At 40.4% G+C, this 27449-nt stretch overlaps 1 protein-coding gene across 1 annotated transcript in view; it reads left to right on the forward strand.

The window, feature by feature from the left end:
- The first annotated feature begins 1172 nt into the window (after positions 1–1172).
- AVL9 (AVL9 cell migration associated) overlaps positions 1173–27449 on the forward strand; it is a 63903-nt gene continuing 37626 nt past the window's right edge. Inside the window, exons 1-6 of the mRNA XM_081244665.1 lie at positions 1173–1469; positions 17463–17583; positions 19796–19881; positions 22827–22898; positions 25596–25685; positions 26381–26447. Of these exons, the coding sequence (XP_081100791.1) occupies positions 1377–1469; positions 17463–17583; positions 19796–19881; positions 22827–22898; positions 25596–25685; positions 26381–26447 (529 nt within the window). The 5' untranslated portion in view covers positions 1173–1376. The remainder of the gene's footprint in view (positions 1470–17462; positions 17584–19795; positions 19882–22826; positions 22899–25595; positions 25686–26380; positions 26448–27449) is intronic.

The raw sequence follows: 27449 nt of genomic DNA on the forward strand, positions 1-27449 counted from the left end.
AATATTATAGTTTCACATACAGTTTTGAGCCAATGTCAAGACTTTTGTAATACAGAAAAGAAATAGTAGCAACATCTTGAAATTTTTCTACAGTATTTTTCTTAGCATTAAAACAGTTCAACTGAATCATAGAAAGTATATTCTAAGGAGAGTATACTGTTTTTCTCAGCCATACTTAGATTAGAATGAATGTCCTTAAATTTCAAGGCCAGAAGTGGAATCAGCTGCTAAGGTTGTCTAAACTAAGGGATGTGCAACTTGTAATGATAAACTTCACAGCTCGTTATTGTAATAATTGTGAATGCTATTTGAAGCAGGTACCTATCCTCAAACTGCCCTGGATAAGACTTGTTAAATCTATTAGTATTTCCATTATTCACTTTAAATTGACATAAAATGAGATTCAATTTTTTTTGATTGAACTAGTACAATCAGTAAGGAAATAAAAAATCCTGGTGACAACTGACCCCATGTATTTTAGTACTCTGTGCTGACCAGAGTACTAAACCCAGAAAGATAGAATGAAATTTTTTTTAATAGCAGGATTAAAATAATAAATAAATAAATAAATAAAATAGGACTAGAAGGATCATTTTACAGGTCTCCCTGTAAATTTACTTTCAAGGATATTCTGCATCAGGCCTTAAAACACTTCCAAACTCCTATACATAATATTTAAATAAGGGAAAAAACATAGTACGAAGCAAAAGAGAAACTCTGGGTAAGCAGGTAATTTAAAGGTTGAATACACAGATATACAGCCGCACCAATATGTCTCCGTGTTATCAAAATTTAAGAGTAAAGAACAGAGAGACTGTAGGCCAGAGAGGCGAAGGAAAGGAAGCGAAAGAACTGGATACTCCGAAAGTGAAGGAAAAAAAAAGGAAAGCTGAGGGAAGAGATGGGAAGGGGCGGAGATTTTAAGGGGGAAGAAACAAGGACAGAGGAGGAGGAAGCAGGATGAGATCGCACCTAGAGGGTGTGAGCGGGGGACAGGTGTGCCAGGTGACCCCACCAGGCTCCGCCCTATCCCGGCACCGCGCCCCCTCTCCAGGCCCCGCCAGGCCCCGCCAGGCCCCGCCTCATCAGGTGCCTCCCGATCCTGCCCAGTCCCGCCTTACCGGCGGCTGCCGCCGCGTCAGGTGACAGCCCGGAAGCAGCGGAAGCGGATGAGGGAAGCTCGGCCGCGGCCCGTGGGGGCGGTGCAGAGCTGCAGGAGCCTCGGCCTCCTCCCCGCTCCCTGCGCGGCTCTCATGCGGCGCCCTCGCTGACACCTGAAATCCACTGCTCGCCGTCCTCCTGGGGATCACGGGGTTGCTCGGCTTGCCGCCCTCGGCGGTTGCAGTCATCGTCGTGCGGGCCTGCGGCGGTCGCCCATGGAGAAGAACGGGCGGGGCGGCGATAGCGCCCCCCGGGGGCCCGTACTGCACATCGCGGTGGTTGGCTTTCATCACAAGAAGGGCTGCCAGGTGAGGAAGGGGCCCGTGCCCGCCCCCGGCCGTTCGGGCGTTCGCGCGCCGCCGGCACCCAAGCTGCTCCGTTCTGCTTAGACCTCCCTCTAGTGCCCTCGGCTTCGCCCCTGAACTTGATTCCTCTCTCCAGCTCCTCGCACTCACCCCACCTGAAGCCCACCCCCCACGCTCCCTTTTTTCTCCTGCCCCTGAAAATTGTATCTTGAGCAGCGGAGGAGCTATGTGTCGGTATGCTGGGGTTGGTAGGTATTTAGGTTCTTTGGTGGGGTGGGAGGAAGGAATCGAAGGTCGGCCCACTCTCTTCCCCATCCAGCTCTGCCTCCGCTGACTTTATGGGTGTCCACATATAATGGGATCCTCCAGAAAAATTCAGCACTTGGGCTGCGTTTTCGAGGTAATGAGCTCTGGGACTCCACACGAGTGAAGCACACGCGGCGCCGTGGGGAAATCAACTTCCTTTGTTTATCTGTGGAAGCCCTAGAACCCCTGTTAGGCTGGTGTACTGACTCCACCCCCCCCTTCCCATTCGGCCTTGGTTTTGCTGTTTAGTTTTGTCCAGATACTGCCTTTTGGTGAGAGATCGACCTCTCCAGCTGAATTGCAGTGAGAGGAAGTGTATTTACCGAGCTAAGAAACGTGCAAATGTAAAGTCATTTTTAAGCTTCTTCACTGAAATGGTGAACGGGAACAATAGAACATTTGCAGTCTATGTATGGAAGGCAAGGGAACAAAGATAGAAACAGGATTATTTAATGAGAGCAAACGCTGGAAGACAGTGATGTCATAATGTGCTAGTGAACGGTAAATTGAAATTCTTAAAGTATTAAAAATACTGATTGCTACCACTAGGTAATGTAACATTTTGTTTCTTGCATTTCACAGAAAATGTAACATTTTAGAAGACTTTTATTGGCAAAATTTAAGTTCGTTAGAGGATGATAACAGAAAACTGAGGGAGTGAAAAAGTAGTTGTGTTTGTACGTGTTTTAAAGACTGTTTAACTTTAAAATATATCGTATTCCTTGTCCCTCAGGTAAAAATGGCATAGAAAGATACCAAGGAGGAAGTGGCATTATTCAGTATGGTATTTAAAAAAATTCAAAGCAGCAGCAGTAGAATGTAAGTTTTTAAAATGTGGCCCTCACAGCAGAAACTAACACATTGTAAAGTAATTATACTCCAATAAAAATTAATTTTAAAAAATAAATTTTAAAAACTGTGGCCCTATATTTAGAGGTATGAAAATAGATATTTGAGATAATTGTATCATGGCATGTAAACACAGTGTTCATCATCGTTAGATTTTTTTTTTTTTGCGGTACGCGGGCCTCTCACTGCTGTGGCCTCTCCCGTTGCGGAGCACAGGCTCTGGACACGCAGGCCCAGCGGCCATGGCTCACGGGCCCAGCCGCTCCGCGGCCTGTGGGATTCTCCCGGACCGGGGCACGAACCCGTGTCCCCTGCACCGGCAGGCGGACTCTCAACCACTGCGCCACCAGGGAAGCCCATCATTAGATTTTTAATACTTTAAAACTTCACATCTTTGATGTTGTCTTTTATAACTTACCTTGAATATGGGCGAAGTAACTGAAACTTGGAGGAAGTAAAACGATCTTACTGAAGTCACGCTGGAGTCAGAATTGCCTGGGCACCATGTGTGTTCATTTGGCTGAGCCCCGTGGCATTTAGGAGTCTTTTACAGTAAAGTAAGAACTGGGGCCCATTTCACAACCAAACTGAATGGAACTTTTAATAACAAAACAGAAGGAAATATTGGTAGGAAATAGAATAAAATCTTTTAATCGTTGCTGTCATCTAAAGTCAAGATTAATTATTATGTGTTCTACGTGTTTTATTGGTAAAAGTAGTATAATTTATGTTTCCAGAAAGGAAAAATGATTTATCTTATGGAAAAAAAATGTAATGCTGCTTAGGGATTAAAGAGTACTGAACAACAGATTGTAAGGTGAAGCAGAACTCTGGGGTGAAATTGCACCCTGGGTATGCCCTTTCTCTGGATTTGTCTGGCTTTTGGTTTCAGCATTGAGATTGATTTTTTTTTTTTGACCGCGCTGCATGGCTTGCAGGATCTTAGTTCCCCAACCAGGGTTTGAACCCAGGCCCTGGCAGTGAAAGTCCTAACCACTGGACCACCAGGGAATTCCCGGTGACTAGTTTTGTAAAATGGACATTGTGCTGGGTGGGAGTCAGAAGACCTGGATGATGTCCTGGCTTCACAGCTCTGTGACCTCCATCAAGTCCAAATTGCTTAATTTTTTCTGTACCTCATTTTCCTCTACCAGATTTCGTCATGAGAATTTTAGACCTGGTAGGGATCCTTAGAGGTCGTCTACTCTACCTCCCTTAAATTTACAGATGAGTAAACTGAAACCCAGAAAGGTTAAGTGACTTAAACATACTTACACAGCTAGTGGTAAAAGCAGATTTTATTCAGAAAAGCAATTGCAACATTGAAAAAGAGACCTCAGTGTACAGCTGGACTCGATTCCGAAAATAACAAGGAAAAGTGAGAATTTATAGCCAGGAAGCAGAGTGGGGGCCAGTGGATGGAAAATTAGTACCTCAGGGGTAACAGGGGTTTCTAGCTAAACCGGCCTAACAGGATTCTTGCTAAAGTTGGACAATGCGGAGATGAGCCCAGAAGCCCAGAAGTCAAGGCCTAATTGAGAAGAGAGGTCAGAGGAGCCTGACTAAAGTTTGGTTAAGGAGAGCCTCTTTGTCAGCACTAACATTAAAGCCCAGATGTCCCTAGTCTTTATAACTGCATCTCTTTTAGTAGCACTTTAGGTTGTAGGCTTTTAGTAGAGTGGAAAAAATACATGCCTTTTATATATATATTTGTAATCCACAAGGTGCTTCAGGGAGACTAAGGCAATTATTTTTGAATACATACACTTGTTGAGTGCCTGCTCACCTGGGTTGTTGATAGAATTGAAGAGAATGCGAAGGGTTCTGCCACAATGCAATGAAAGATGATTTGGCTGTGCCTGGTCTTAGTTATGGGGCACGGGATCTTCGTTGCCGTGTGTGGGATCTAGTTCCCTGACCAGGGATCGAACCCGGGCCCCCTGCATTGGGAGCGTGGAGTCCTAACCACTGGACCAGGGAAGTCACAGGGTTATTTTCTTATTGCTGGCTGAAAGCAGCTTTTGAAAATTATACTTACCTCACTTTTGGTTGCCCTTTCTCCCTTTTTTGTCTTAGTTTTTATAAAATATCAAAGTGTACTAAAAATTCCAGTATATGTCATATTAGTTCTTAAAGGATGTTCTTCACTTCTGCAAATGATTTTGGATGACCTACAACTCTTTTTTTAAAAAATTTTTATTGGAGTATCGTTGATTTACAGTGTTGTGTTAGTTTCAGGTGTACAGCAAAGTGAATCAATTACACATTTACGTATATCCACTCTTTTTTAGATTCCTTTCCCATATAGGCCATTAGAGTATTGAGTACAGTTCCCCATGCTATACAGTAGGTCCTCTATTTTTTATATAGTATTGTGTATATGTCAATCCCAGTCTCCCAATCTATCCACCCCCACCCCCCCACTGCCCCATGCTTTCCCCCCTGGTAACTAAGTTTGTTTTCTACATCTGTGACTCTATTTCTGTTTTGTAAATAAGTTCATTTGTACCATTTTTTTTAGATTCCACATATAAGCGATATCATACGGTATTTGATTTACTTCACTCAGTATGACAATCTCTAGGTCCACCCATGTTGGCGGCAAGTGGGATTATTTCGTTCTTTTTTATGGCTGAGTAATATACCGTTGTATATATGTGCCACATCTTCTTTATCCATTCCTCTGTTGATAGACATTTAGGTTGCTTCCATGTCCTGGCTATTGTACATAGTGCTGCAATGGATATTGTGGTGCATGTATCCAACTCTGCTTTCTTAACCCTTCAAAATGCAAATATATTTGATGTTCTGTAAAGTACATGCATTGTCTTAGGCAGAAGGACTGTTCTAGAGACTGCCATTCTTTGTTAATCAGTAGTGTATCAGGTGTTTCAGACTTTCTAATTATGTAAGATTTCCCTCAGGATGCATTAATCAGCTACCTTCTCCACTGTTAAGATTTTACTTCCAGGTGTAAAGGATTAAAAGTACATGGCTCATTGAGTTGTAACTGACTTGAGATTGTTTCAGGTGGTTTGAGGGTGCTTTGTTAGACTGCTCTTCCAAGTACTCAAAATGCAGCAGGTCATGTTGATCACCAGTTCATTCCACACGCTGAGATTATTCATAGAGAAAATTCCCATACTTGGTTGTAATTTGTAATATTTAGATTCAAGTGAGCCGAAGTAAAACCTTTGCTTAAAAAAGTAATTTCTGGGATTTCCCTGCTGGCGCAGTGGTTAAGAATCCGCCTGCCAGTGCAGGGGACACGGGTTTGAGCCCTGGTCGAGGAAGATCCCACATGCCACGGAGCAACTAAACCTGTGTGCCACAACTACTGAGCCTGCACCCTAGAGCCCGGGGGCCACAACCGCTCAGCCCACATGCCACAACTACTGAACCCCATGCTCCTAGAGCCCACAACAAGAGAAGCCACCGCAATGAGAAGTCCGCACACTGCAACGAAGAGTAACCCCCGCTTGCCACAACTAGAGAAAGCCCGCATGCAGCAACAAAGACCCAACGCAGCCAAAAATAAAAAGATAAATAAATAAATTAATTTTTTTAAAAAGCCAATATATTTCTTTAAAAAAAAAAGTAACTCCTTTCAGCAGTGTGCTGGGTTGAACATGATTATTTAGGGGAATGTACTAAATCTTTGTAGACTCTTCTGTTATAAAGGTGCTCTACAGTGCTGTGATAAAGAGGTCGGTTTACATGGGCAAGATGAAAGCCATCTATGTTGAAGATCCTCAAACTAGGCATGTAGATGTTGATTCCTTCACTTTGTTTCCTATTTTTTCTACCTTTGAGGCCTTCAGATGTATTTTAAATGAAAAATGCCTTCTTTTAAATTAAAATGAACATCTGTTTATCATTTGATTATTTTTTCATTTTTATTTGGGTAATTCATGAGAATGAATTCTTCTATAGATACCATGTTAATTTCTAGTGGTCATTATTCTAGTTTATTGATCTACTTAACATTTAGAACGTTTTAAGTGAGGTATAGTACTACCATGACAATTCAAATGGTTTTGAAATATTTATCCACTCCAACTCTTTCCCTGAAATTTTTTAAAATTTAGCACTTAGCAAAGAATTCTTCTTCCTTCTTATTCCCCTGCAATTGGACTTATTGACATGAGGTAATTTATGGACATCTTCTATATAGTAGTTTGCTTGTTACAGATTGTGTGTCCCAGAGTTTTGCTTGTTCCTTATTTGCTTTGTGGACGTAAATATATAAACTGTATTTGTCACATTTGCATGTTTGGCAAAATAGTATAATCAATGTATATCAAACTTTTTGGTTCTTTCATAGATAGAGTGGAACTTTTTAAAACACTCAAATTAATAGAGAATAGTTATTTTCCAAAGTGATGTCATTAAAAGTTAGTTATTACTTGAATTTTGACCACTATTCTGATAGAGTTCATGGTTTTGTAAACATAACTAGCAGTTTTAATTCTTGGATAAACTGGTTTTACCAGACTGTACTTCTTTAAAAAGTAGAATTATTAAAGCACTAGAACTCATGTTTACACGAGTAGTTACAACAATGAATAAAGCAACTAGAAGCAGTGAAGAGAACAGTATATTTTCCTTTTGGTCTGAGTGGGCTGATGATGGGGAAATCTCCATGAGTAGCAGGATGTAGCATTGTAAATTCAGGAATGGGTTGAGGAGATTTGAGGGGAAGGTTGGTTTATGTTAGGGTGATAGTGTCAAGCCCTGACCCATTCAGGTTTTGGTGACAGAAGGCTGGCTGACAGATAGAAAGTTTATGCACCTGCTATTGATGGAATCTTGTGGTGACAATGATGAAATGTTGGGGAGGTATTATTTGTGATTCTTGTTGGAATAAGTAGGTCTTTGGAACAGAAAAGACAAATTTTTGGAGAACTAGAGGTTAGGGAAGAATAAAAGTCTGAGTGGGCTGATTATGGGAAAATCTAAGGATTTTTTTTTTAGCTATGCAGAAAAACTCCTGAAAGAAGATTGCATTTTCTGGCCCTCCATAGCACCTTTATATTTGGGTGGAGGTTTTTTGCTGATTTTAGCCATGCTTTTTCTATGCTGAAATGATGAAAATCTCTGACTTTGCAGGGCTGCAACATTAACACTTAATAGCAGTGGAATAGTTTTCTTTTAGGCCTTGACATCACAGCTAAACAGGGTGGGAGGTCAACCTGTGTAATGGAAATTTAGAAATATCAGGAAGCTTCTTTTGTCCTCTTATAATTCTCCCCAGGTAGCTAGAAAGTGCCTAACAGTACATAAATTTCTTTTTTTTGAATTTTATTTTTTTATACAGCAGGCATAAATTTCTTTCTTTGCCTTAAGTCTTTTTTTTTTTTTTTTTTTTTTTGAGGTACGCGGGCTTCTCACTGTTGTGGCTTCTCCCGTTGTGGAGCACAGGCTCCGGACGCGCAGGCTCAGCAGCCATGGCTCACGGGCCCAGCCGCTCCGGGGCATGTGGGATCTTCCCGGACCGGGGCACGAACCCATGTCCCCTGCATCAGCAGGCGGACTCTCAACCACTGCGCCACCAGGGAAGCCCTAAGTAGCTCTCTTTTTATGTCAGCCAACACTCATATGGCAAAATCTATTTTGATCTCAATTAGTAGTAATAATTTACATACTTAACTACAAAAGAAGATAAGAGGAGGGAAAAAGAAGACAATGGCTGATTGCTAACAGGGGAAAGCTGAATAAAGATGCTCTAATCACAAGGAATAAAAGGCAGTTTTTCTTTTTTTTTTTTTTTTTTTTTCTTTTTGCGGTATGCGGGCCTCTCACTGTTGTGGCCTCTCCCGTTGCGGAGCACAGGCTCCGGATGCGCAGGCCCAGCGGCCATGGCTCACGGGCCCAGCCACTCCGCGGCATATGGGATCCTCCCAGACCGGGGCACGAACCCGTATCCCCTGCATCGGCAGGCGGACTCTCAACCACTGCGCCACCAGGGAGGCCCCAAGGCAGTTTTTCTTAATGCTAAATGAACTATGTAAGAAATGGTGACATATATATATATTTTTTTAAATTTTTGGCTGCTTTGGGTCTTCGTTGCTGTGCGCGGGCTTCCTCTAGTTGTGGCGAGCAGGGGCTACTCTTTGTTGTGGTGCGCAGGCTTCTCGGTGTGGTGGCTTCTCGTTGCAGAGCACGGGCTGTAGGTGCGTGGACTTAAGTAGTTGTGGCTCTCGGGCTTACTTGCTCTGCGGCATGTGGGATCTTCCCGGACTGGGGCAAGAACCCGTGTCCCCTGCATCGGCAGGCAGACTCTCAACCGCTGCGCCACCAGGGAAGCCCTGCCTTAAGTCTTTGATCCCCAGTAAAATACATATCATGGGTAGCCTTCTCCTTGTTATCAGTGTGGTGCAGATCCTTTGCTGAGCACAGATTTTGCTAGACAAGGGGAGACTGCAGAAGGGCCCTGGTCTATCATGGATGGGCACTATAAGAGGAAGATGAAGACCTACTTACCTAATAATTTTGAGAAAGACTGGTCCTATTATATTCTTTGGTTACAGTGCCATCAGAGGGAATTCCCTGGCAGTCCAGTGGTTAGGACTCCCCCCTTCCACTGCAAGGGGCACTATGGTGAACTAAGATCCTGCATGCCATGCAGCGCGGCCAAAAGAAAAAGATGCCACCAGATTAAAAACTGTTTCTCCCTAGGATATTTTTAGAAGATGTTATTTAAATTGATACTTTTAACAATTTTTAAAATTGTATTTCAGCTGTTTTAAAAAATGACTTCAAAAAAATAAACGTATTTATTTATTTTTGGCTGCGTTGGGTCTTCATTGCTGTGCATGGGCTTTCTCTAGTTGCAGCGAACAGGGCTACTCTTCATTGCGGTGCACGGGCTTCTTATTGTGGTGGCTTCTCTTGTGGAGCATGGGCTCTAGGTGTGCGGGCTTCAGTAGTTGTGGCACGCGGGCTCAGTAGTTGTGGCTTGCTGGCTTATTTGCTCCGCGGCATGTGGGATCTTCCTGGAGCAGGGCTCGAACCTGTGTCCCCTGCATTGGCAGGTGGGTTCTTAACCACTGCACCACCACCAGGGAAGTCCCAAAAAATGACATTTCTTTTCAGAAGTAATATGTACTCACTGTGGTAGAAAAGTGAGAAAATATAGAGAGGGGGGAAAAAAAAGAAAACTAGCACTTAAAATCCTATATCCTAGAGAAACCTGCCTTGAATATTCCTGGAGGAATATTTTTTATGAATATTTATAGCTTTTTCCAAAAATGTAACATACTATAAACAAATTTTAGGACCTGCCTTTTTTATGTAATATTTTACCATTAATATCTTCCATTTTGATAAGTATTGAATTATAGCATTTAAAAAATAGCTAAATAGTCTTTTGTAGAAATCTTTATTTAACTGGTCTCCTTTTTAGACACTTAGGTGGCATTCCAATTTTTTGCTATTTTGAATAGTGCAGCAAAGAACATCCTTGTGACTTTGCACCATTTTTCTAAGTGTGGAGACTAAGTCATCTTTTCTTTTCGTTCTTTTTTTTTAAAATGGGGATCTTGTTTAAATAGATTTTGTAGCAGCATATACTGAACACAGTTTAAGTTAGCCTGGATGATTCTGCCTTCATAACAAATGTCACTCGTTGTACTATGGCATTATCGGTTTATTTTAACATAGAGTGATTTGCACATGCCTCTGACTCAGCTGGGCTTTTGATAGCCAGTCAGAGAGAGGGAGATGATGGAGCAGTTACTTCTCAGTGTTGACCAGAAACATAATGTTGTAGTTTTCAGCTTCCCCTCCCTGCTTTCTCATATGTTGCTTCTTTTCTTCAGTGGACTGGGAGGGCACATCTACTAAATGTGTATGAAATAAAATGACTCAGTCATGGGTTTTGAAAGAAGACCTAAAGACTTGTCCTTAGTATATTTTCTAGGGCTGCATGACAGCTGGTTAGGCTGATAGATGCTTTTCTTACTTGTTCCTAGTTGGCAGTGTTCTAGGTAATTACATTGTCAGAAGTCTGACTTCAGAATAAACTATGTTTGGGTGTCCAGTTAGATTTGAAATATGGCCCTCTGCACTTGTGTTTTCTTCATCCAACTCATCACAGGGTATGCTAGCTATTTATTAATATATGAGGAAATCACTGCAGGGTTGTTAATGAAACCTGTTCCTGCCCCCATGGCTTTCACAGGTGATATTAGTAATTTGTTAGATTCTATTTTGTGGGTGTGGTGCATGCCCAGAAATTGGAATCTTTTTTGCCATATAAAAGTTCAATATTGAAATATTAAAAATAAATTGATGTGTGGCATTTCCCTGGTGACGCAGTGGTTAAGAATCCATCTGCCAACACAGGGGACACAGGTTCGAGCCCTGGTCCGGGAAGATCCCACATGCTGCAGAGCGACTAAGCCCGCGAGCCACAACTACTGAAGCCCACTCGCCTAGAGCCCGTGCTCCACAGCAAGAGAAACCACCACAATGAGAAGACCACACACCGCAACAAAGAGTAGCCCCCGCTCACCACAACTAGAGAAAGCCTGCGTGCAGCAACGAAGACCCAATGCAGCCAAAAATAAATACATTAAAAATAAATTGATGTGTAAAAGATGGCTAGGGTAGAGTTCATTAAGACAAATTGATTGTTTTGGGCTGTGCCGGGTCTTAGTTGCGGCATGTGAACTCTTAGTTGTGGCATGCGTGTGGGATCTAGTTCCCTGTCCAGGGATTGAACCCGGGCCCCCTGTATTGGGAACCCACTGGACCACCAGGGAAGTCCCTAAAACAAACTGATTTAAATCATTTGTTAGGAAGTTTCTAATTTTTTTTTCCTGCAAGAAAATAATTTTTGTAGCTTTGATAATCATCTTTATATATTCTCGATAGTGTAGGGATAAATAATGTTCTATTTATATCATCTCATCCAGAAGACCAGTCTTCATCATTCCACCCTATGTTTTTTATAAATCCTCTTCCTAGCTCTCCTGTGTTAGAGGAACTTTACATACAGTATTCCTAATATCCCTTTGTAATTTCAGCTCTGCCAGCTTTGTAAGAGACTAATGAGGAAGAGTGCCATTTCTTTTCTAGTATTGAATCGTCAAGAAATTTGTGAGGGAAAATATAACTCAGAGAAGATGTGTCTTCTACGTCCAAAGTTTCATTTAAATTGAAAAACATCATGACAGAGCCTTGGTGCCTAAAATGTTTTGACTGTTAAGAAAACAAGTACCCTGTGCTTCTGATAAAGGAGGTAAAATCCCTGAAGTACTTAGGAAGGGAGTGGAGAGGTGGAGCAGTGGCTTCAGAATTTCAGGGAGCCCTCTCCTTCCCTTAGTAAGCCCTGTTGTAGCCATATCTGTGGGGTCCAAGGATGTGTTTTAATTTGTGTGCTGTTTAGCATTGTGGCTTTTATGGTTCTCTTGACAGTGGAGTGGATTGTTAGACAGTGAACAAAGGCTATTTTTGAAGTACTCAAAGTCCACACCAGGACACTATGTTAATTATTTGTTTTTGTAGTTTTTCATTGTTGTTTTTTCAGTCTTTTGCTTCTGAAGACAAAGTAGATGGAATCTGATTAGAGCAGCCCAGTTTGACTTGTGAACTATGGAAAGGGGTTGTAATTTTTACCATTCCTGGAGGATAAACATACGTCACAGGACTTACCTGGTGGCGCAGTGGTTGGGAGTCCACCTGCCAATTCAGGGGACATGGGTTCAAGCCCTGGTCCAGGAAGATCCCACATGCCTCAGAGCAACTAAGCCCGAGAGCCACAACTACTGAAGTCCACGCACCTAGAGCCCATGCTCTGCAACAAGAGAAGCCACCACACTGAGAAGCCTGCGCACCACAACAAAGAGTAGCCCCTGCTCGCCACAACTAGAGGAAGCCCGCGCACAACAACGAAGACCCAAAGCAGCCAAATATTAAAAAATATATATGTCACCATTTCTTCTTCTTCTTTTTTTTTTTTTTTTTGCAGTACGTGGGCCTCTCACTGTTGCGGACGCGCAGGCTCAGCGGCCATGGCTCACGGGCCCAGCCGCTCCGCAGCATGTGGGATCTTCCCAGACCGGGGCACGAGCTAAGATCCCACGTGCCTCGCAGCCAAAAGACCAAAACATAAAACAGAAGCAATATTATAACAAATTCAATAAAGACTTTAAAAATTGTCCACGTCAAAAAAAAAATTTTTTTTAAGCAGTCATTTAGGGACTTCCCTGGTGGCACAGTGGTTAAGAATTCACCTGCCAGTGCAGGGGACACAGGTTCGATTCCTGGTCTGGGAAGATCCCACATGCTGCGGAGCAACTAAGCCACCACACCTACTGAAGCCCGCGCACAGCAAGGAAGAGTAGCCTCCGCTCACCACAGCTAGAGAAAGCCTGCGCACAGCAACGAAGACCCAGCACAGCCAAAAGTAAATTAATTAATTAATTAATTTTAAAAAAGCAATCATTTAAAAATAAATACCAATTTACTTAAAAGTAAATGATAATATTTTCAACTTATTGTCAAATGGTTTAGAAAGTATTTGTATACACGTGCAACACAAATAAAGCACATATGGCCAAAAAATTAGCAGTTTGTGAATATAGATGAAAGTTACAAGATTTTTGAATTCTTTCAAATTTTCTGTAAGTTAGAAATTTTAAAAAAAGATGGAAAAAAATTAACAGTAATATTCCTTTAGCTCCAATCCCCAACTCTTTTCACCTCTCCAGAGATAAAACCTCTATTAAAGGTTTTTTCAAGCATGTTTTTTAATCCATTTACAAAGATGTATAATTGTTTGCATAAATGGAATCACAGTATAAGTAGGATTATACTATATTTACTGATACCCTGCTTGCTTTTTAAATTTAACAGTATGTATTAATTTTCTATTGCTTCTGTTACCACAAACAACACACTTAAAACAACACAAATTTATTAGCGTTCTGGAAGTCAGAAATGGGTTTCACTAGGCTAAAATCAAGGTGTTGGCAGCTCTGCGTTTCTTCAGGATGCTCTAAGGGAGAATCAGTTTTCTTGCCTTTTCCAGCTTCTAGAGGTCGCCTGCATTCCTTAGCTCATGGTCCCTTCCTCCATCTTCAAAGCATCTTGAAGCATAGCATCTTCAAATATCTCTGACTCTGTCTCTTCTGCCTTCTCTTATAAGGACCCTTGTGATTACATTGGGACTGCCTGGATAATCCCCATCTGGAGATAATCTTATGTGCACTGTCCTTTTGCATTGTAAGGTAACATTGACAGATTCTAGGGATTAGGAGATGGACATGTCTGGAGGGCTCTTATTTTACCTACTATATATTATACCATACCTATCTTGCTTTATCAATATATTATAAATCTACGATTCTTTTTTACAGCTGGATAGAACTGATGTAAAATTTATTTGACCAATCTTCCGACGAATATTTAGGTTTCCGATTTTTATGCTTCAATAAGTCATGTTTCTGTGAGTATTTTTGGACTTATCTGTGTGAATATCTGTGTATTCATGGGATAAATTCCTAAAACTGAAATTGCTGAGTCAATGTATTGTTGATTTGATAATACTGCCAAATAGTCATCCAAACTGCTGTACCAATTTACAGTCCCACAGCCAAGCCCCATACTCTTGTCAACACAAAATATGAATAATCTTTTTCATGTTTCTCAATATATGAGTAAAAACTTTATTATTTCAAATTGCATTTCCATGTTTAAATTAGAGATTGAGGGACTTCCCTGGTGGTCCAGTGGGTAAGACTCTGTGCTCCCAATGCAGGGGGCCTGGGTTTGAGCCCTGATTGGGGAACTAGATCCCACACGCATGCCGCAACTAAGAGTTCACATGCTGCAACTAAGGAGTCCGCATGCCCCAACCAAGATCCCACCTGCTGCAACTAAGACCTGGCGCAGCCAAAATAAATAAATAATAAATAAGAGGTTGAGTGTTGTCATACTACTTTATTTTGGAATTTTCTAGATTAAACTTGTCAAATGAATACAAAAAAAAAACCACACACAATGTGAGAGTTGTGAGTTAAGTTTTATTTGGGGCAAAATGAGGACTATAGCCCAGGAGACAGCCTCTCAGAAACCTCTGAGGAACTGCTCTGAACAAGTAGCAGGAGAGGTTAGTATACCTGTGATTTTTTTTTTAATGGAGATTTTGTTTGTTTGTTTGTTTATTTATTTATGGCTGCACTGGGTTTTCGTTGTGGTGTGCGGGCTCTTCGTTGCAGCGTGTGGGCTCAGTAGTTGTGGCACTTGGGTTTAGTTGCCCCTCGACATGTGGGATCTTAGTTCCCTGACCAGGGATCGAACCTGCATCGCCTGCATTGGAAGGCAGATTCTTTTTTTTTTTTTTTTTTTAAGGAAATATCCTAAATCTATTATTATTATTATTTTATTTATTTATTTTACTTTTGGCTGCGTTGGGTCCTCGTTGCTGCCCACGGGCTTTCTCTAGTTGCGGTGAGTGGGCTTCTCATTGCGGTGGCCTATCTCCCTGCAGAGTACGGGCTCTAGGTGCACAGGCCTCAGCAGTTGTGGCACACGGGCTCCAGAGCACAGGCTCAGTAGTTGTGGCGCCGGGCTTAGTTGCTCTGCGGCATGTGGGATCCTCCTGGACCAGGGCTCGAACCCGTGTCCCTTGCATTGGCAGGCAGATTCTTAACCACTGCACCACCAGGGAAGCCCTGATGGCAGATTCTTAACCGCTGTACCACCATGGAAGTCCCAGTATACGTGTGAGTTGGTGAAGGGGGATGTGTGCAATCAAGCACACATTTTGGCAGAGGGTTGCTGCTGGTCACGAGGAGCAGATGTCTCTGTTAATGATTTTAGTGCTTTTCTAGATATGAGAAGATACAAGAAATTGGGCTCAAATCTTCTGAAAAGATCTAACTATCTGAAGGCCTGTTCTGCCAGTTTTTCCCAGAGCAGAGTGCCTCATTCCTGATCTCCGCCCTGAACTCCTTTCAGGGTGTGTTGAAGGTCAGTGACTGCAGTGGCTAGTGACCTAATCCTTGTAGAGGCAGATTGCAAGTGATAATTTTTAGTTGGCAAACTTTTTGGATCCTAAAGAGCAACATCATGATGCATTTGTGAGAATTTGAGTCCATGATGTTTATATTTATTTAAAAGCATATTTATTCCATACTAAATGCTTTTAAAATAAATACTATACATAAAAATTAGTGGTTTTCCAAAAGAAATTATTTTGTGATAATTACCAAGACTTCTTATGTGTTATATATTGGACTTTAGTGTTTACATAAAATACAATAATTTATTTTCTTGTTTCTTTTTTTTTCCCCCCTGTTAAAGTAAGAATTCTGAGTTGGGGATTTTTTTTAGCTCTGTAACTACCAGCTTCATAGCATCGGCTTTGAATTTATGTCTTTCCCTCTATGGCACACCTTGCCTTCCCTTACACTTTTAAGATTTGCCAATATAAAACTGGTATGATAGAGAAGATACAGAGAAATGTGAAATGTAGCTTGAGATTATTTATGCCCAGCCTTCAGTTAATTGATGTTAAGTAACTGATCCTTTCAAACTGAAATGTTGATTGCTTTTGGAGGTGGGCACAGGGAAATTTAAACATTTTCAGTATAGAACTAGATCACCTGTTAAAAATAATCATTATTAAATCCCTTTTATAATCGGCTCTCATGTGACTAGTGGCACCTTGATTACCTTGAGATGTGGGGAAATGAGCCATCATGCCTTTCCACATTAAAGACGGAATCTAAAAGTGATTCTTATCCCTATGTTGTTCCATCTTCAGTGTATTTATTACTAATGCAATGCAAATTCCTGCTTAAATATACTTTGAAAGAAAATTAAACATAAGACACTTAGAACTTACATCAGTATGATAACTCAAGTCCTCAGCATTTAATTCTGCCTTCCTCTCCAAAAGTCTCATTGAAATAACGACAAAAAAAAAACCCATAAGCAAGGGGAAAATGTTAGTAAACCTAGGGAATGCCAGAAACTGGGGGCTTATACTAGAAACTTTGTTATTTCTACAAGACAAACAGTATTAGAGAGACTTCATTGATCAGTTCTCAGTCTTGGGGAAAAAATAACCTGAAGTGGTGGTTAATGCCCATTCACCTCCCTAACAACCCATCGAAACCATAGACTCAAAGCTTCAAGTATTGGGAGCAAGGGAGCCAATTGATGGGAAGCAAATCTAGAACTTGGCTCAACTTCTTAGGCTTCTTTGTTGGATCTCTCCTCCTCAGTTCAGGAGGATATTGGTTTTTCCATGTCTTCAGTTACTGTCTATTTGATAACAGCTCCCAAATGTACATCTCCAATCCAGTCACCACCACCACTACCCCCTACCCTTGTGCACATCAAAGTTAAACTCCTTTAAATAAAAAAGGGGAAAAAGGCTTACAAATTTTTTTTCCTCATTTTTTCTTTTTTTTTAGGGTTTTTTTCTTAAACTTTATGTATCTATTTATTTATTTATGGCTGCGTTTGGTCTTCATTGCTGCTCACGCACTTTCTCTAGTTGAAGCGAGCAGGGGCTACTCTTCGTTGTGGTGCACGGGCTTCTCATTGCAGTGGCTCCTCTTGTTGCGGAGCACGGGCTCTAGGCGCGCGGGCTTCAGTAGTTGCAGCACGTGGGCTCAGTAGTTGTGGCACCTGGGCTTAGTTGCTCCGTGGCTTTCCTCCCTTTTTCTTTTTCCTCTTATATACCATAGGTTTGCTGAAAATGGCATCAAGAAGTGTGGCTTATCCTTAGTTCTGTCACTCAGAATTTGAAAGCATTTTTGTCTGCCAGGATATAATGCTCCCTTTGATCATCAACCTGTTGGCTAACATTCCTTACCATTTTAGGTTGAATTCTCTTACCCGCCCCTGATTCCAGGAGATGGACATGACAGTCACACTCTACCTGAAGAATGGAAATATTTGCCCTTCCTTGCCTTACCAGATGGCGCACACAACTACCAAGAAGGTATGTAAACAGTGGAGCAATCAGTAGGTGGCTTTTTAAAAAATCTGCCACGAGTCTGAGTACTTTGGTAATGAAAGACCTTTGGCCTATTGTGACTATTCATAAAATATTTAAATGCTTCTTTGGAGATGACTAGTTAGTCATATACTAGAGGATCTGCAGAGAAGTGCCAGGCTTATATTGGTAATGGTTGGTGAACACTGGCCACTCCTTTGCCAAGAGCTCTGGCCAAAGTAAGTGATTAGCCATATTAGGACATCTGCTCCTGGTAGCACTTTCTGCATTTAAACTTCAGACTCCTCTCAGAGACAAACTAAGGAGCTTTACCTGCACCAGCTGCAGATTGATTGGAGCTCTAGCTTCGTCCTCCAGTGCCCACCTGAAAACAGCTGGGATTGCTTCTCCACCTCTGGAGCACTGCCATCACAGTGTTCTGCTTAAAAGTTTGCTTGCATGCGTGGGGAGCATGTTAACACCCTCAAGGAAAGCAATGCTGTGAAGTTAGTACTGAGTCTCCTATCACCGTATAGATGAGTGCTTTGAATGGCTTAATGAAGAAATATACTATACTTTATCATGGTATTAGAGGCTCTACCAAGACACAAGATTAAACTTGGTTTGGCTACTTGTTTTTCTAATATTTACTAATTTTTGTATGAAATGAAGCAAATATTACTCTGCAGTTTAACATAAATTTAATTTTTTAAACTTATTTATTTATTTATTTTTGGCTGTATTGGGTCCTCGTTGTTGTGCGCAGGCTTTCTCTAGTTGCGGAGAGAGGGGGCTACTCTTCATTGCGGTGTGTGGGCTTCTCATTGCCCTGGCTTCTCATTGCAGAGCACGGGCTCTAGGTGCGCGGGCTTCAGTAGTTGTGGCTTACGGGCTCTAGAGTGCAGGCTCAGTAGCCATAGTGCATGGCTTCAGTTGCCCTACAGCATGTGGGATTTTCCCAGACAAGGACTCGAACACGTGTCCCCTGCATTGGCAGGTGGATTCTTAACCACTGTGCCACCAGGGAAGTCCCTAACATAAAATTAAAATGCTGTACTTTTAACCTCACAAGTCTTCTTTTTTTAACCTTTTTATCATGAAAGCTTTTAAACATACAGAAAAGTTGGAAGAATGGTAAATATTCCACAAACTTTCTTTATATATGTGTACAGTTTTGCCTATACTATTTGAAAGTCAGTTGCAAACATCATGACACTTTAAATACTTCAGCCTGCATCTTGTAAAAGTAAGATCATTCCCCGGGATGACTTTCAATTCTTTTACCACAGCTAAGATATTTAACAGTAATTCCATAATACCATCTCATATCTAATCTATGTTCAAATTTCCCCAATTGTCCCAAGAATTTCTTGGATCTATTCAAAATTTATGTGTTCCCTTTGGTTTGTATGATTCTTTTTTTTTTTAAATAAATTTATTTATTTGTTTCTGGCTGCGTTGGGTCTTCGTTGCTGTGTGTGGGCTTTCTCTAGTTGCGGCGAACGGGGTCTACTCTTCATTGCGGTGCACGGGCTTCTCATTGCGGTGGCTTCTCCTGTTGCAGAGCACAGGCTCTAGGCGCGCGGGCTTCAGTAGTTGTGGCACGTGGGCTCAGTAGTTATGGCTCACGGGCTCTAGAGTGCAGGCTCAGTAGTTGTGGCACACGGGCTTAGTTGCTCCACAGCATGTGGGATCTTCCTGGACCAGGGCTCGAACCCGTGTCCCCTGCATTGGCAGGCGGATTCTTAACCACTGCACCACCAAGGAAGTCCCTAAGGATAAACTTTTTTTTTTTTTTTCTTGTTTTTGGCCATGCGGCTTATGGGATCTTAGTTCCCCGACCAGGAGTAGAACCCAGGGCCTTAGCAGTGAGAGTGAAGAGTCTTAACCACTGGACCATCAGAGAATTCCCTGTATGATTCTTTACTTTCTTTTTATCTGGAATAATCCTGTATAATAAAGTATTTTCTCAGAAAAGTGATTGTAGTCTCAATTCGACCTGTTATGCTTCAGCCTCTTGGGCTTTTTGTGATGAGTGCACACTGGAAGGCAGTGAGAGGAATTCTAAGAAACCAGTGGTTGTGATGCTAGAAATAAGTCTGACATGGGTTCCTTGTAACTTCATCATTTTGTTTAAGTGACTGCATTATAATGTCAAAGTTCATTATTAATACGGGTAGTTCACTTTGGTATTTACCTTTTTCTGTATATCTCTTAGATACTGTGTTTTTTCACTTGCCACCCAGAAATGGAAACGGAGCCACTGTATATGGTATCTCTTGCTATCGACAAATTGAAGCCAAGGTACAGTTAAAATGAATAACACCAAAAAACACTAAAAAATTGTTCAATTGTTGGCCACTTAAGATGTAGAATTTAGGGAAATACATAATCTTTATGTTTCATGTGGTACCTGTGATATTGTTTTAAATTTTTATAAACTATGTAGCTGTTTTCTCTATAGTACCAGTTTATTCACGTGAATGTTTTTCTAAGTTGACATTGGCAACTAATTATATTTATATTGTATAATTTTTTTTTATGTTGGGGGCAGGAGTTTATTAATTAATTTATTTATTTTTGCTGTGTTGGGTCTTCGTTTCTGTGCGAGGGCTATCTCTAGTTGTGGCAAGCAGGGCCCGCTCTTCATCACGGTGCACGGGCCTCTCACTGTTGTGGCCTCTCTTGTTGCGGAGCACAGGCTCCAGACGCTCAGGCTCAGTAGTTGTGGCTCACGGGCCTAGCTGCTCCGCGGCATGTGGGATCCTCCCAGACCGGGGCTCGAACCCGTGTCCCCCGCATTGGCAGGCAGATTCTCAACCACTGCGCCACCAGGGAAGCCCAATATTGTATAATATTTTGTACATTGTTTTTAGATATTGATAACAAAATTACCCATTTGTCTTCAAAATACTGTATGTCAATTTCATGGTGTCCTTGAGTTTTCTATTTCTAGTGTTTGGTATGTAACTTTAAAAAATGGAATGGTAATGAGTGTTGTATTTTTTTTAAGGAACATTCTAGAAGTAATGGAAAGTACTTATAGTAGCTGCAAACTACTTGCAAGTTATCTTAATTATATATAACTAAGATTTTGATCATTCTTTTTTTTTTAACCATTCTTAAACTTACCTTCCCGCTTAATGCCTAACTTACTATAATATCTCTAATTAATAAATTTAAATAAACCAGGATGGGTAGCTTCCACTTTCCTGGTTTGCTTCTACACAGCACTGTTCTTTTTGTGGTGGGGATACCCTTTCTGAGTAAAGATCTCTTTCCTCTTATGAAATTATTAATACTCTGAAGTAGTGAGCGCTTTTCAACCTCGGCTTCATGTTGGAATCACCTGGTGAGCTTTAGATACTTGGGATGACTAGGTCCCAACCCCAGAGATTCTCATTTAATGTTCTGGGCATCAGGAGTATTAAAAGTTCCCCAGGTGATTCTAATATGTAGGCAAGACTATGAACCACTGCTCTAAAACAATGGTTTTTAACCAGAACTACATGGAGACTTTGCCAAGAGACTTGGCCAACATGCGGGATCTTAGTTCCCTGACCAGGGATCGAACCTGTGCCTCCTGCAGTGGAAGCACAGAGTCCCAACCACTGGACCGCCAGGGAAGCCCCAGAGACTTTTTTTTTTAATTTAAGTATACTTGCTGGGCCTTTCCTTCTACAGACTGAAGTAGAATCTCTGGTAGTAGATCCTAGGCAATTGCAAAGTTTTAAAAGCTTCCTCAGGTGGGTAATTAACTTAGTAAGTCTTTAAAAATTTTCTTTCGACTTTCATAATGAACGTTTCAAACACGTAGATAAATTAAAAGAATTGCACAATAAACACCTGTATACCCACCATCTACATTCAACAGTTGTTAATGTTCTACCACATTTGCTCTGTGTGTGTGTGTGTGTGTGTGTGTGTGTTTCCCTGAAGCATTTAAAAGTAAACTGCACGAATAAATCCCAGCATACCCAAAGTAGTTAACTACCGTGAAATAACCCTCCATGCACAGGCCCTGGAACATAGGACACACCCAGTAAATGTTTGTGGTTCAAATGAATAACTGAGTTTAAAGATTAAAGAAACCTGCGAATAATTACGCATTTGATTTCTTCATGTACCTTACATCTTATTAGATGAGATGAATTGAGCTGCTGCCCTTTCTTGGAAATCTGTTCCTTTCACTACCTCTTATCCTCTGTAAATTATATAACCACTAGTAAAATTATTCCTCTGATGCTGTTGTCGTTAACAACAGTCCTCATGCTCTATCTACATAGACAGCCTTTAAGTGGCATTTCATACTGCTTGTCTCCGTCACCTCCTGAGTCTCACCCACTCCAGAGTATATTGGGGTTGCCCATTTCTCCAGGTTGTTCTCACCTCATCTGATAACCAGACAGATAAACCAGACATCAGAGAGCCCTAGAGCCTAGGAGAAAGCCTTTCCTTTCCTTTTGAACAAAGCTGAGACCCGACGGATGAATCCAATCAAGGTAAAGAGGTAGAAACAGATTGAGGAAAGGCTCTACTCTTGATGTAATCTAATGATGAATCATCAGTCCTCAGGCAGTTGAAGACACTGGGACCCCATGGTCCTCAGGACAGATCCAAGGAGACGTCAGGCAGTACACTAGAGGGGGAAGAGTCGTTCTTACTGCCCTCACAGCCTTACCTGAGGTTGATCAAGTCCTGTTTCCTACTAGCAGAGAACTGCAGATATCTCATGTAATCATCTTCAGAATCACCGAGGCTTGAGTTACGGCTCAGGGCTGGGCTACAGTACAATACAGGTGTGCCAGGGTAGACTCCAGTAACGTAGAATAACCAGCTTAACAAAACTGCTGACAATTCTTCCATCTCTGGAGAAACAAGCTGTTAAACTGTCCCTTTGTCACCAGAAACATTAGTCTCCGAAAGGGGTGTCCATTTTAAAACCAGAACCAGGGATGACTGATTTGCATTACGGATGTGGCAATTTACACATAAAGTAATCTCCACCAGACTGTCAGTTCCTTGAGAGCAGAGATTGTCTCTCACTGTTATATTCCCGTTGCCTGCCAGATTCTGGCAGAGTGCTCTGGCTGACACTTATGCATTCAATAAATACCTTCTGAGGTTCTCAATAAGTACTTTTAATTAGGTGTAAGATACTTTGTCTGATTGCTGTTTTATATTGAAAAATAATTATTTTTAAATATTTCCATGAAATATTTTTAATAATGACTATTTGTTTATAACAGGCGTTGAAAGTACGGCAAGCAGATATCACCAGAGAGACCGTTCAGAAAAGTGTCTGTGTTCTAAGCAAGCTGGTAAGAGACCAAATAACCTGTTAATGTTAAACTCTCATGGCAGCTTTTTATTTGATGATAAAGCATTATTAGAATGAGGAGAGATTTATGAAAACAGTGATATATTAAAATTAGTCAGAGGCTTATTGTTGATGCTCTTGCATCTCCTCTTTGCCTTTCAGCAGGTTCACTCTCATTTCCCCTCTGCCCAAAACTAGTTAAGAGGGAGGAAATCTAATAGATCAGTTTTGGGGAAGTAGGTTGATAGGTAAGCAAAATGAGGCATTGATATATTTAATTTATCCAGCTTTGTTTTGTTCTCGAGACTGTGGATAAGTAATATTTTACTAAAATTCAAAGTATCATAATTACTCAGATTTTATTGATGATACAAAAGGGCATGGCTCTTTGCAGTGAAAAATTGTATCCCTAGCTTGCTCTTTAAAAACTGAAAATGTTTGAGGAAAGGAAATGACATAATGAGTTGCACTATAACAACACTTTAAAATTGTGTCTTCTCTGTACAGGTTGATCAGATGCAAGTTTATAATCATTTTAACTTTTTAGTTTTCAAAAGAAAATATATAGCATTTCTTATTTTTCATAACTGTCTCTATTAACTCATTTGTGATGTCCCATTTGTATTATTAATGGGTTAATAACACCTTTACCAGTAACACCAGATGCCTAGTTCTACATGTAAAATATAGTCCCCCCAATTCTGTTTGTGGGAAAAAAATATCTAGATATCTATCATATTAATTATCTTAGATCTATGTGATTACTGAGTACAGATGTTTCTGCAGTTAACCTAATGCAAAACTGAGAATATTTCATTAGCCTAGTCACCAACAAAACTATGGTTTTATTTAATTATTTCTTCTGCAATTGTTCCAATTTCTTATATTCACAGACAATTTAAATGTAGCTTGCTTAGTACTAAGCTTTAAAAGAAAAAAACAAAACCTGAGTGAGAATAATTTAGTACTATGGACCTTACTAATACGATTTTGAGGATCAGGGTATTTGTTCCAAGATAGTAATTTTTTGTTTGTTTGTTTTTTGGCTGCGTTGGGTCTTCGTTGCTGCATGCGGGCTTTCTCTAGTTTGCAGTGAGCGGGGCTGCTCTTCCCTGCGGTGCACGGGCTTCTCATTGCAGTGGCTTCTCTTGTTGCGGAGCACAGGCTCTAGGCGCGCGGGCTCAGTAGTTGTGTGCGTGGGCTTAGTTCCTCTGCGGCATATGGGCTTGAACCCATGTCCCCTGCGTAGCGGGCGGATTCTTAACCACTGCACCACCAGGGAAGTCCCAAGTAATTTTAAATATAGGGCAAGAATAGTCTCCTAGAAAAGGAATGGTTATAAAAGATTTCAATATCAGAAAATTGGTAAATTGCTAATCTGACTCCTGTACACAGTTGCTAGAAGGGTAGCCTGAAAAAATATACATCAGTGAATTATTGTTTTTTAATGCTGGACCAGATGACCAAAGTATAGGAGTGCTGGATATTGAATAAGCACAACATGTTTGTTGAAAGGCTTTCTGAATAATTCTTCAAAGAACAGTAATAATAATAATAAGTGCCATTTATCAAGTGCCTATATGTCAAGTATTCTATACCAGGCACTTTTTAGATATAGTTGTCATTTTAATCCTCATAAGAAGAGAGATCTAAGTATTTATTGTTCTCATTTCACAAATAAAGATATATCTCAGAGAAGAAATGTCTAACTCTCATGAACATGTAACTGCTATATGATAAAATTGGGGTGAAAAGCCAGTTTTATCAGACAGATAGAACAGGCAGGGGGATGGTGAGAGCCAGCTCACACAAAAATGTTTGGTGGTTCTTAGTGCATTTTAGTCTATGTATAAAAATATATTTAGATAGAAATAATGATATATTAACCGGGATATTGGGGGAGAAAACTATTCCACTATTACTTGTTTTAACTAATTAGAGTATATATTCAGCATTAGTCTCTGCATCCTAAAAAGGACACAGAAACCAGAAAACATCTAGAACAGAACATAAAAGGATGGAAATGGTAGGAAGAAGGTTTTAAATAGAGAAATAAGAATTAAGGAGTAACTTTTTTCAGATATACAAAAGAATATTACGTAGGATATTATAAAGGACACAGACTATTTGTTTTAAGCCTCTATAGAGGGCAAAAAATGGGGAAATGAAATTAAATTTAATCATGAATGTTCAACTGAATATAAGAATTAGTGCTATAAGGATGATTAAATGTTACTACAAGCTAGCAGAACAGTGTACAGGATTATGATATGTTTTAAATTTTATGACAATGATGGCTAGCGTTTAAGTGCTTTCTATATGCCAGATACTCTAGAAAGTGCTTTTACCTGTGTTATTTAATACGAGAAAGCCCCATAAGATGTACTGTCTTTTCATATACCTATGTTCACATCAGTCAGCAGACGTGGAGAGGTTAAGTGCCCAGAGTTACGCTGCTGAGTGACTGGAGCAAGACCCAGGAGGTCTGTGCTCACTCTCAACCCCGGTGCTCTGAGTGGGTCAGGCACTTTGCAGCTGCAGTCCAGGAGTTAGAACGGTGACTTAACAACGTTCAGCTGTGAATAATAAGATACTAAAGTTGTCAGTAACTTTTTCCTTCTCGGTTTTTCAAGTTAAAAAGTCGTGGGGTGTTTTTTTACTATGATCAAACTAATGGTAATTTCTCTTTTTCTTTAAGCCTCTCTATGGCTTACTTCAAGCAAAACTTCAGCTCATTACGCATGCATATTTTGAAGAGAAGGATTTTTCCCAAATTTCCATTCTAAAGGTAACTTTATCCCCCCCCATAGATGTGTGTGAAGACAGATTCATGAATCAAGTAGATTTTTAATAGTGTGAGCTAATCACTTATTAGCTTAAGAAGGACATTCTTCTTTGAAAATAATATTGAAGGGCCAATGATCATCCCAAAATGTACAGTTCATATTTATTAAACTTAATGAAACCATCTTTTATTAGAAAATAATGATTGACAGTTGACTATAACATAAATGTTTCTGTTAATGGATAATAGCCCTTTCGCTATGGCATTTCTTCTCTACATTTGTTATCTTATTAATACACTGAGCAGTATGTTTATATATCACATTTCTGGATCCTAACTCCCATACTAAAAAACACAGAAAAGCCACATTCCTACTTTACTGAAGATGGATAATATGTTTTTCTTGAGGCTGCCATGGATGTATAGAACATGGATCTCTCCTGGATTCTAGTGAGAGTAGGACAGTTAGTTATTTAGCAGGGAAGTAGAGGAAATTTATCCTAGGAATCCATACCACCATGGGAATGAATCAAGCTCTAATATGTAGAGGAAGAGAAGGAAGGATTGCTGGAAACTGGCAAGTTTCAGAGAGACAAAGTTGCCTCAGTTAAAGAACCAATTTTCCCTTGGTCATCCTATTTCTAATTCAGTGTCTAAAATGATAGTAAATTGTTCTAAACTGAATTTGTATTTTACAGGAGCTCTATGAACATATGAATAGTTCCCTGGGAGGAACTTCATTAGAAGGATCCCAGGTATATCTTGGTAAGTTACTTTTTTACAAGTCAGAAGAAATGCCCTCATTTCTTTTTGTTTGGCATGCTGAGTTGCATGTAAAACTTCATGATAAGAATTATGTTTCTATATGGGATCTGAATTCTCCAACATTTGATGCCGCTGCTTCCTTAAATATCTTCTTAGACAGTATTTACATTAAGAAGGGTTGTAACATACTTGTATCAAAATTTACAACTATTACTGTATATGGAAAATTTCTGCTTTTCAGAGTAATAATGGAAGTTTTTTCTTTTCCTTACATTAATGCTGACCAGGTCAATTCCCTGTCATAACACAGAGGGAGAGCAAGAGAGAGAGATCTGCTTATTAGCTCTTTTCTATTCTAAGATTTTTCAAGTTGAGGGTTTTATTCTATTTTGACAACCCAGAACATTCGTTCGTGTGTTAGGCACTCAATAAATGTCGTTTTCATGTTTTAAAAAGAATTGTCGATCACATAGTGATTTATGCTTGCTCAATTCCCATTTTAGCATGATGTAGCCAAACCCTGGAACTCCACTTTTGCAATCCTGTGTGTAATGTAAGCTGGTTACAAAGCTCCTATTCTGAGAATATATTTTTCTCTAAATTAATTTATCTTGTCTTATGGCAGATGATCAGAGAAGACTGTGATTCAGAAATAGTAGCCTATGGGGTGTAGTGACCAAAAACCATGTTTAAATGATCGACTGCCACAGTAGTACAAGCTTCATAGTTTCTAAACTTGGGTAATTTGTAAGATGGCTGGAAAATGGGGAGGTGTTAGACCTGCATGACCACAACACGAGCCACTAGCCACATGTGACTGTTTACATTTAGATTAGAATTAATAGAAATTAAATAAAATTTAAAAATCAGTTTGTCAGTCACACCATATTTCAAGTGCTCAGTGACCACGTATGGCTACTCTATTGGACAGTGAAGATTTAGAACATTTTCATTATTGCAGAAAGTTCTATCGCAGTGCTGTTTGACTGTTAACAGTATTTG

Source organism: Mesoplodon bidens, assembly GCF_964165515.1.
Source record: "Mesoplodon bidens genome assembly, chromosome: 9".
NCBI classification, from domain to species: Eukaryota; Metazoa; Chordata; class Mammalia; order Artiodactyla; family Ziphiidae; genus Mesoplodon; species Mesoplodon bidens.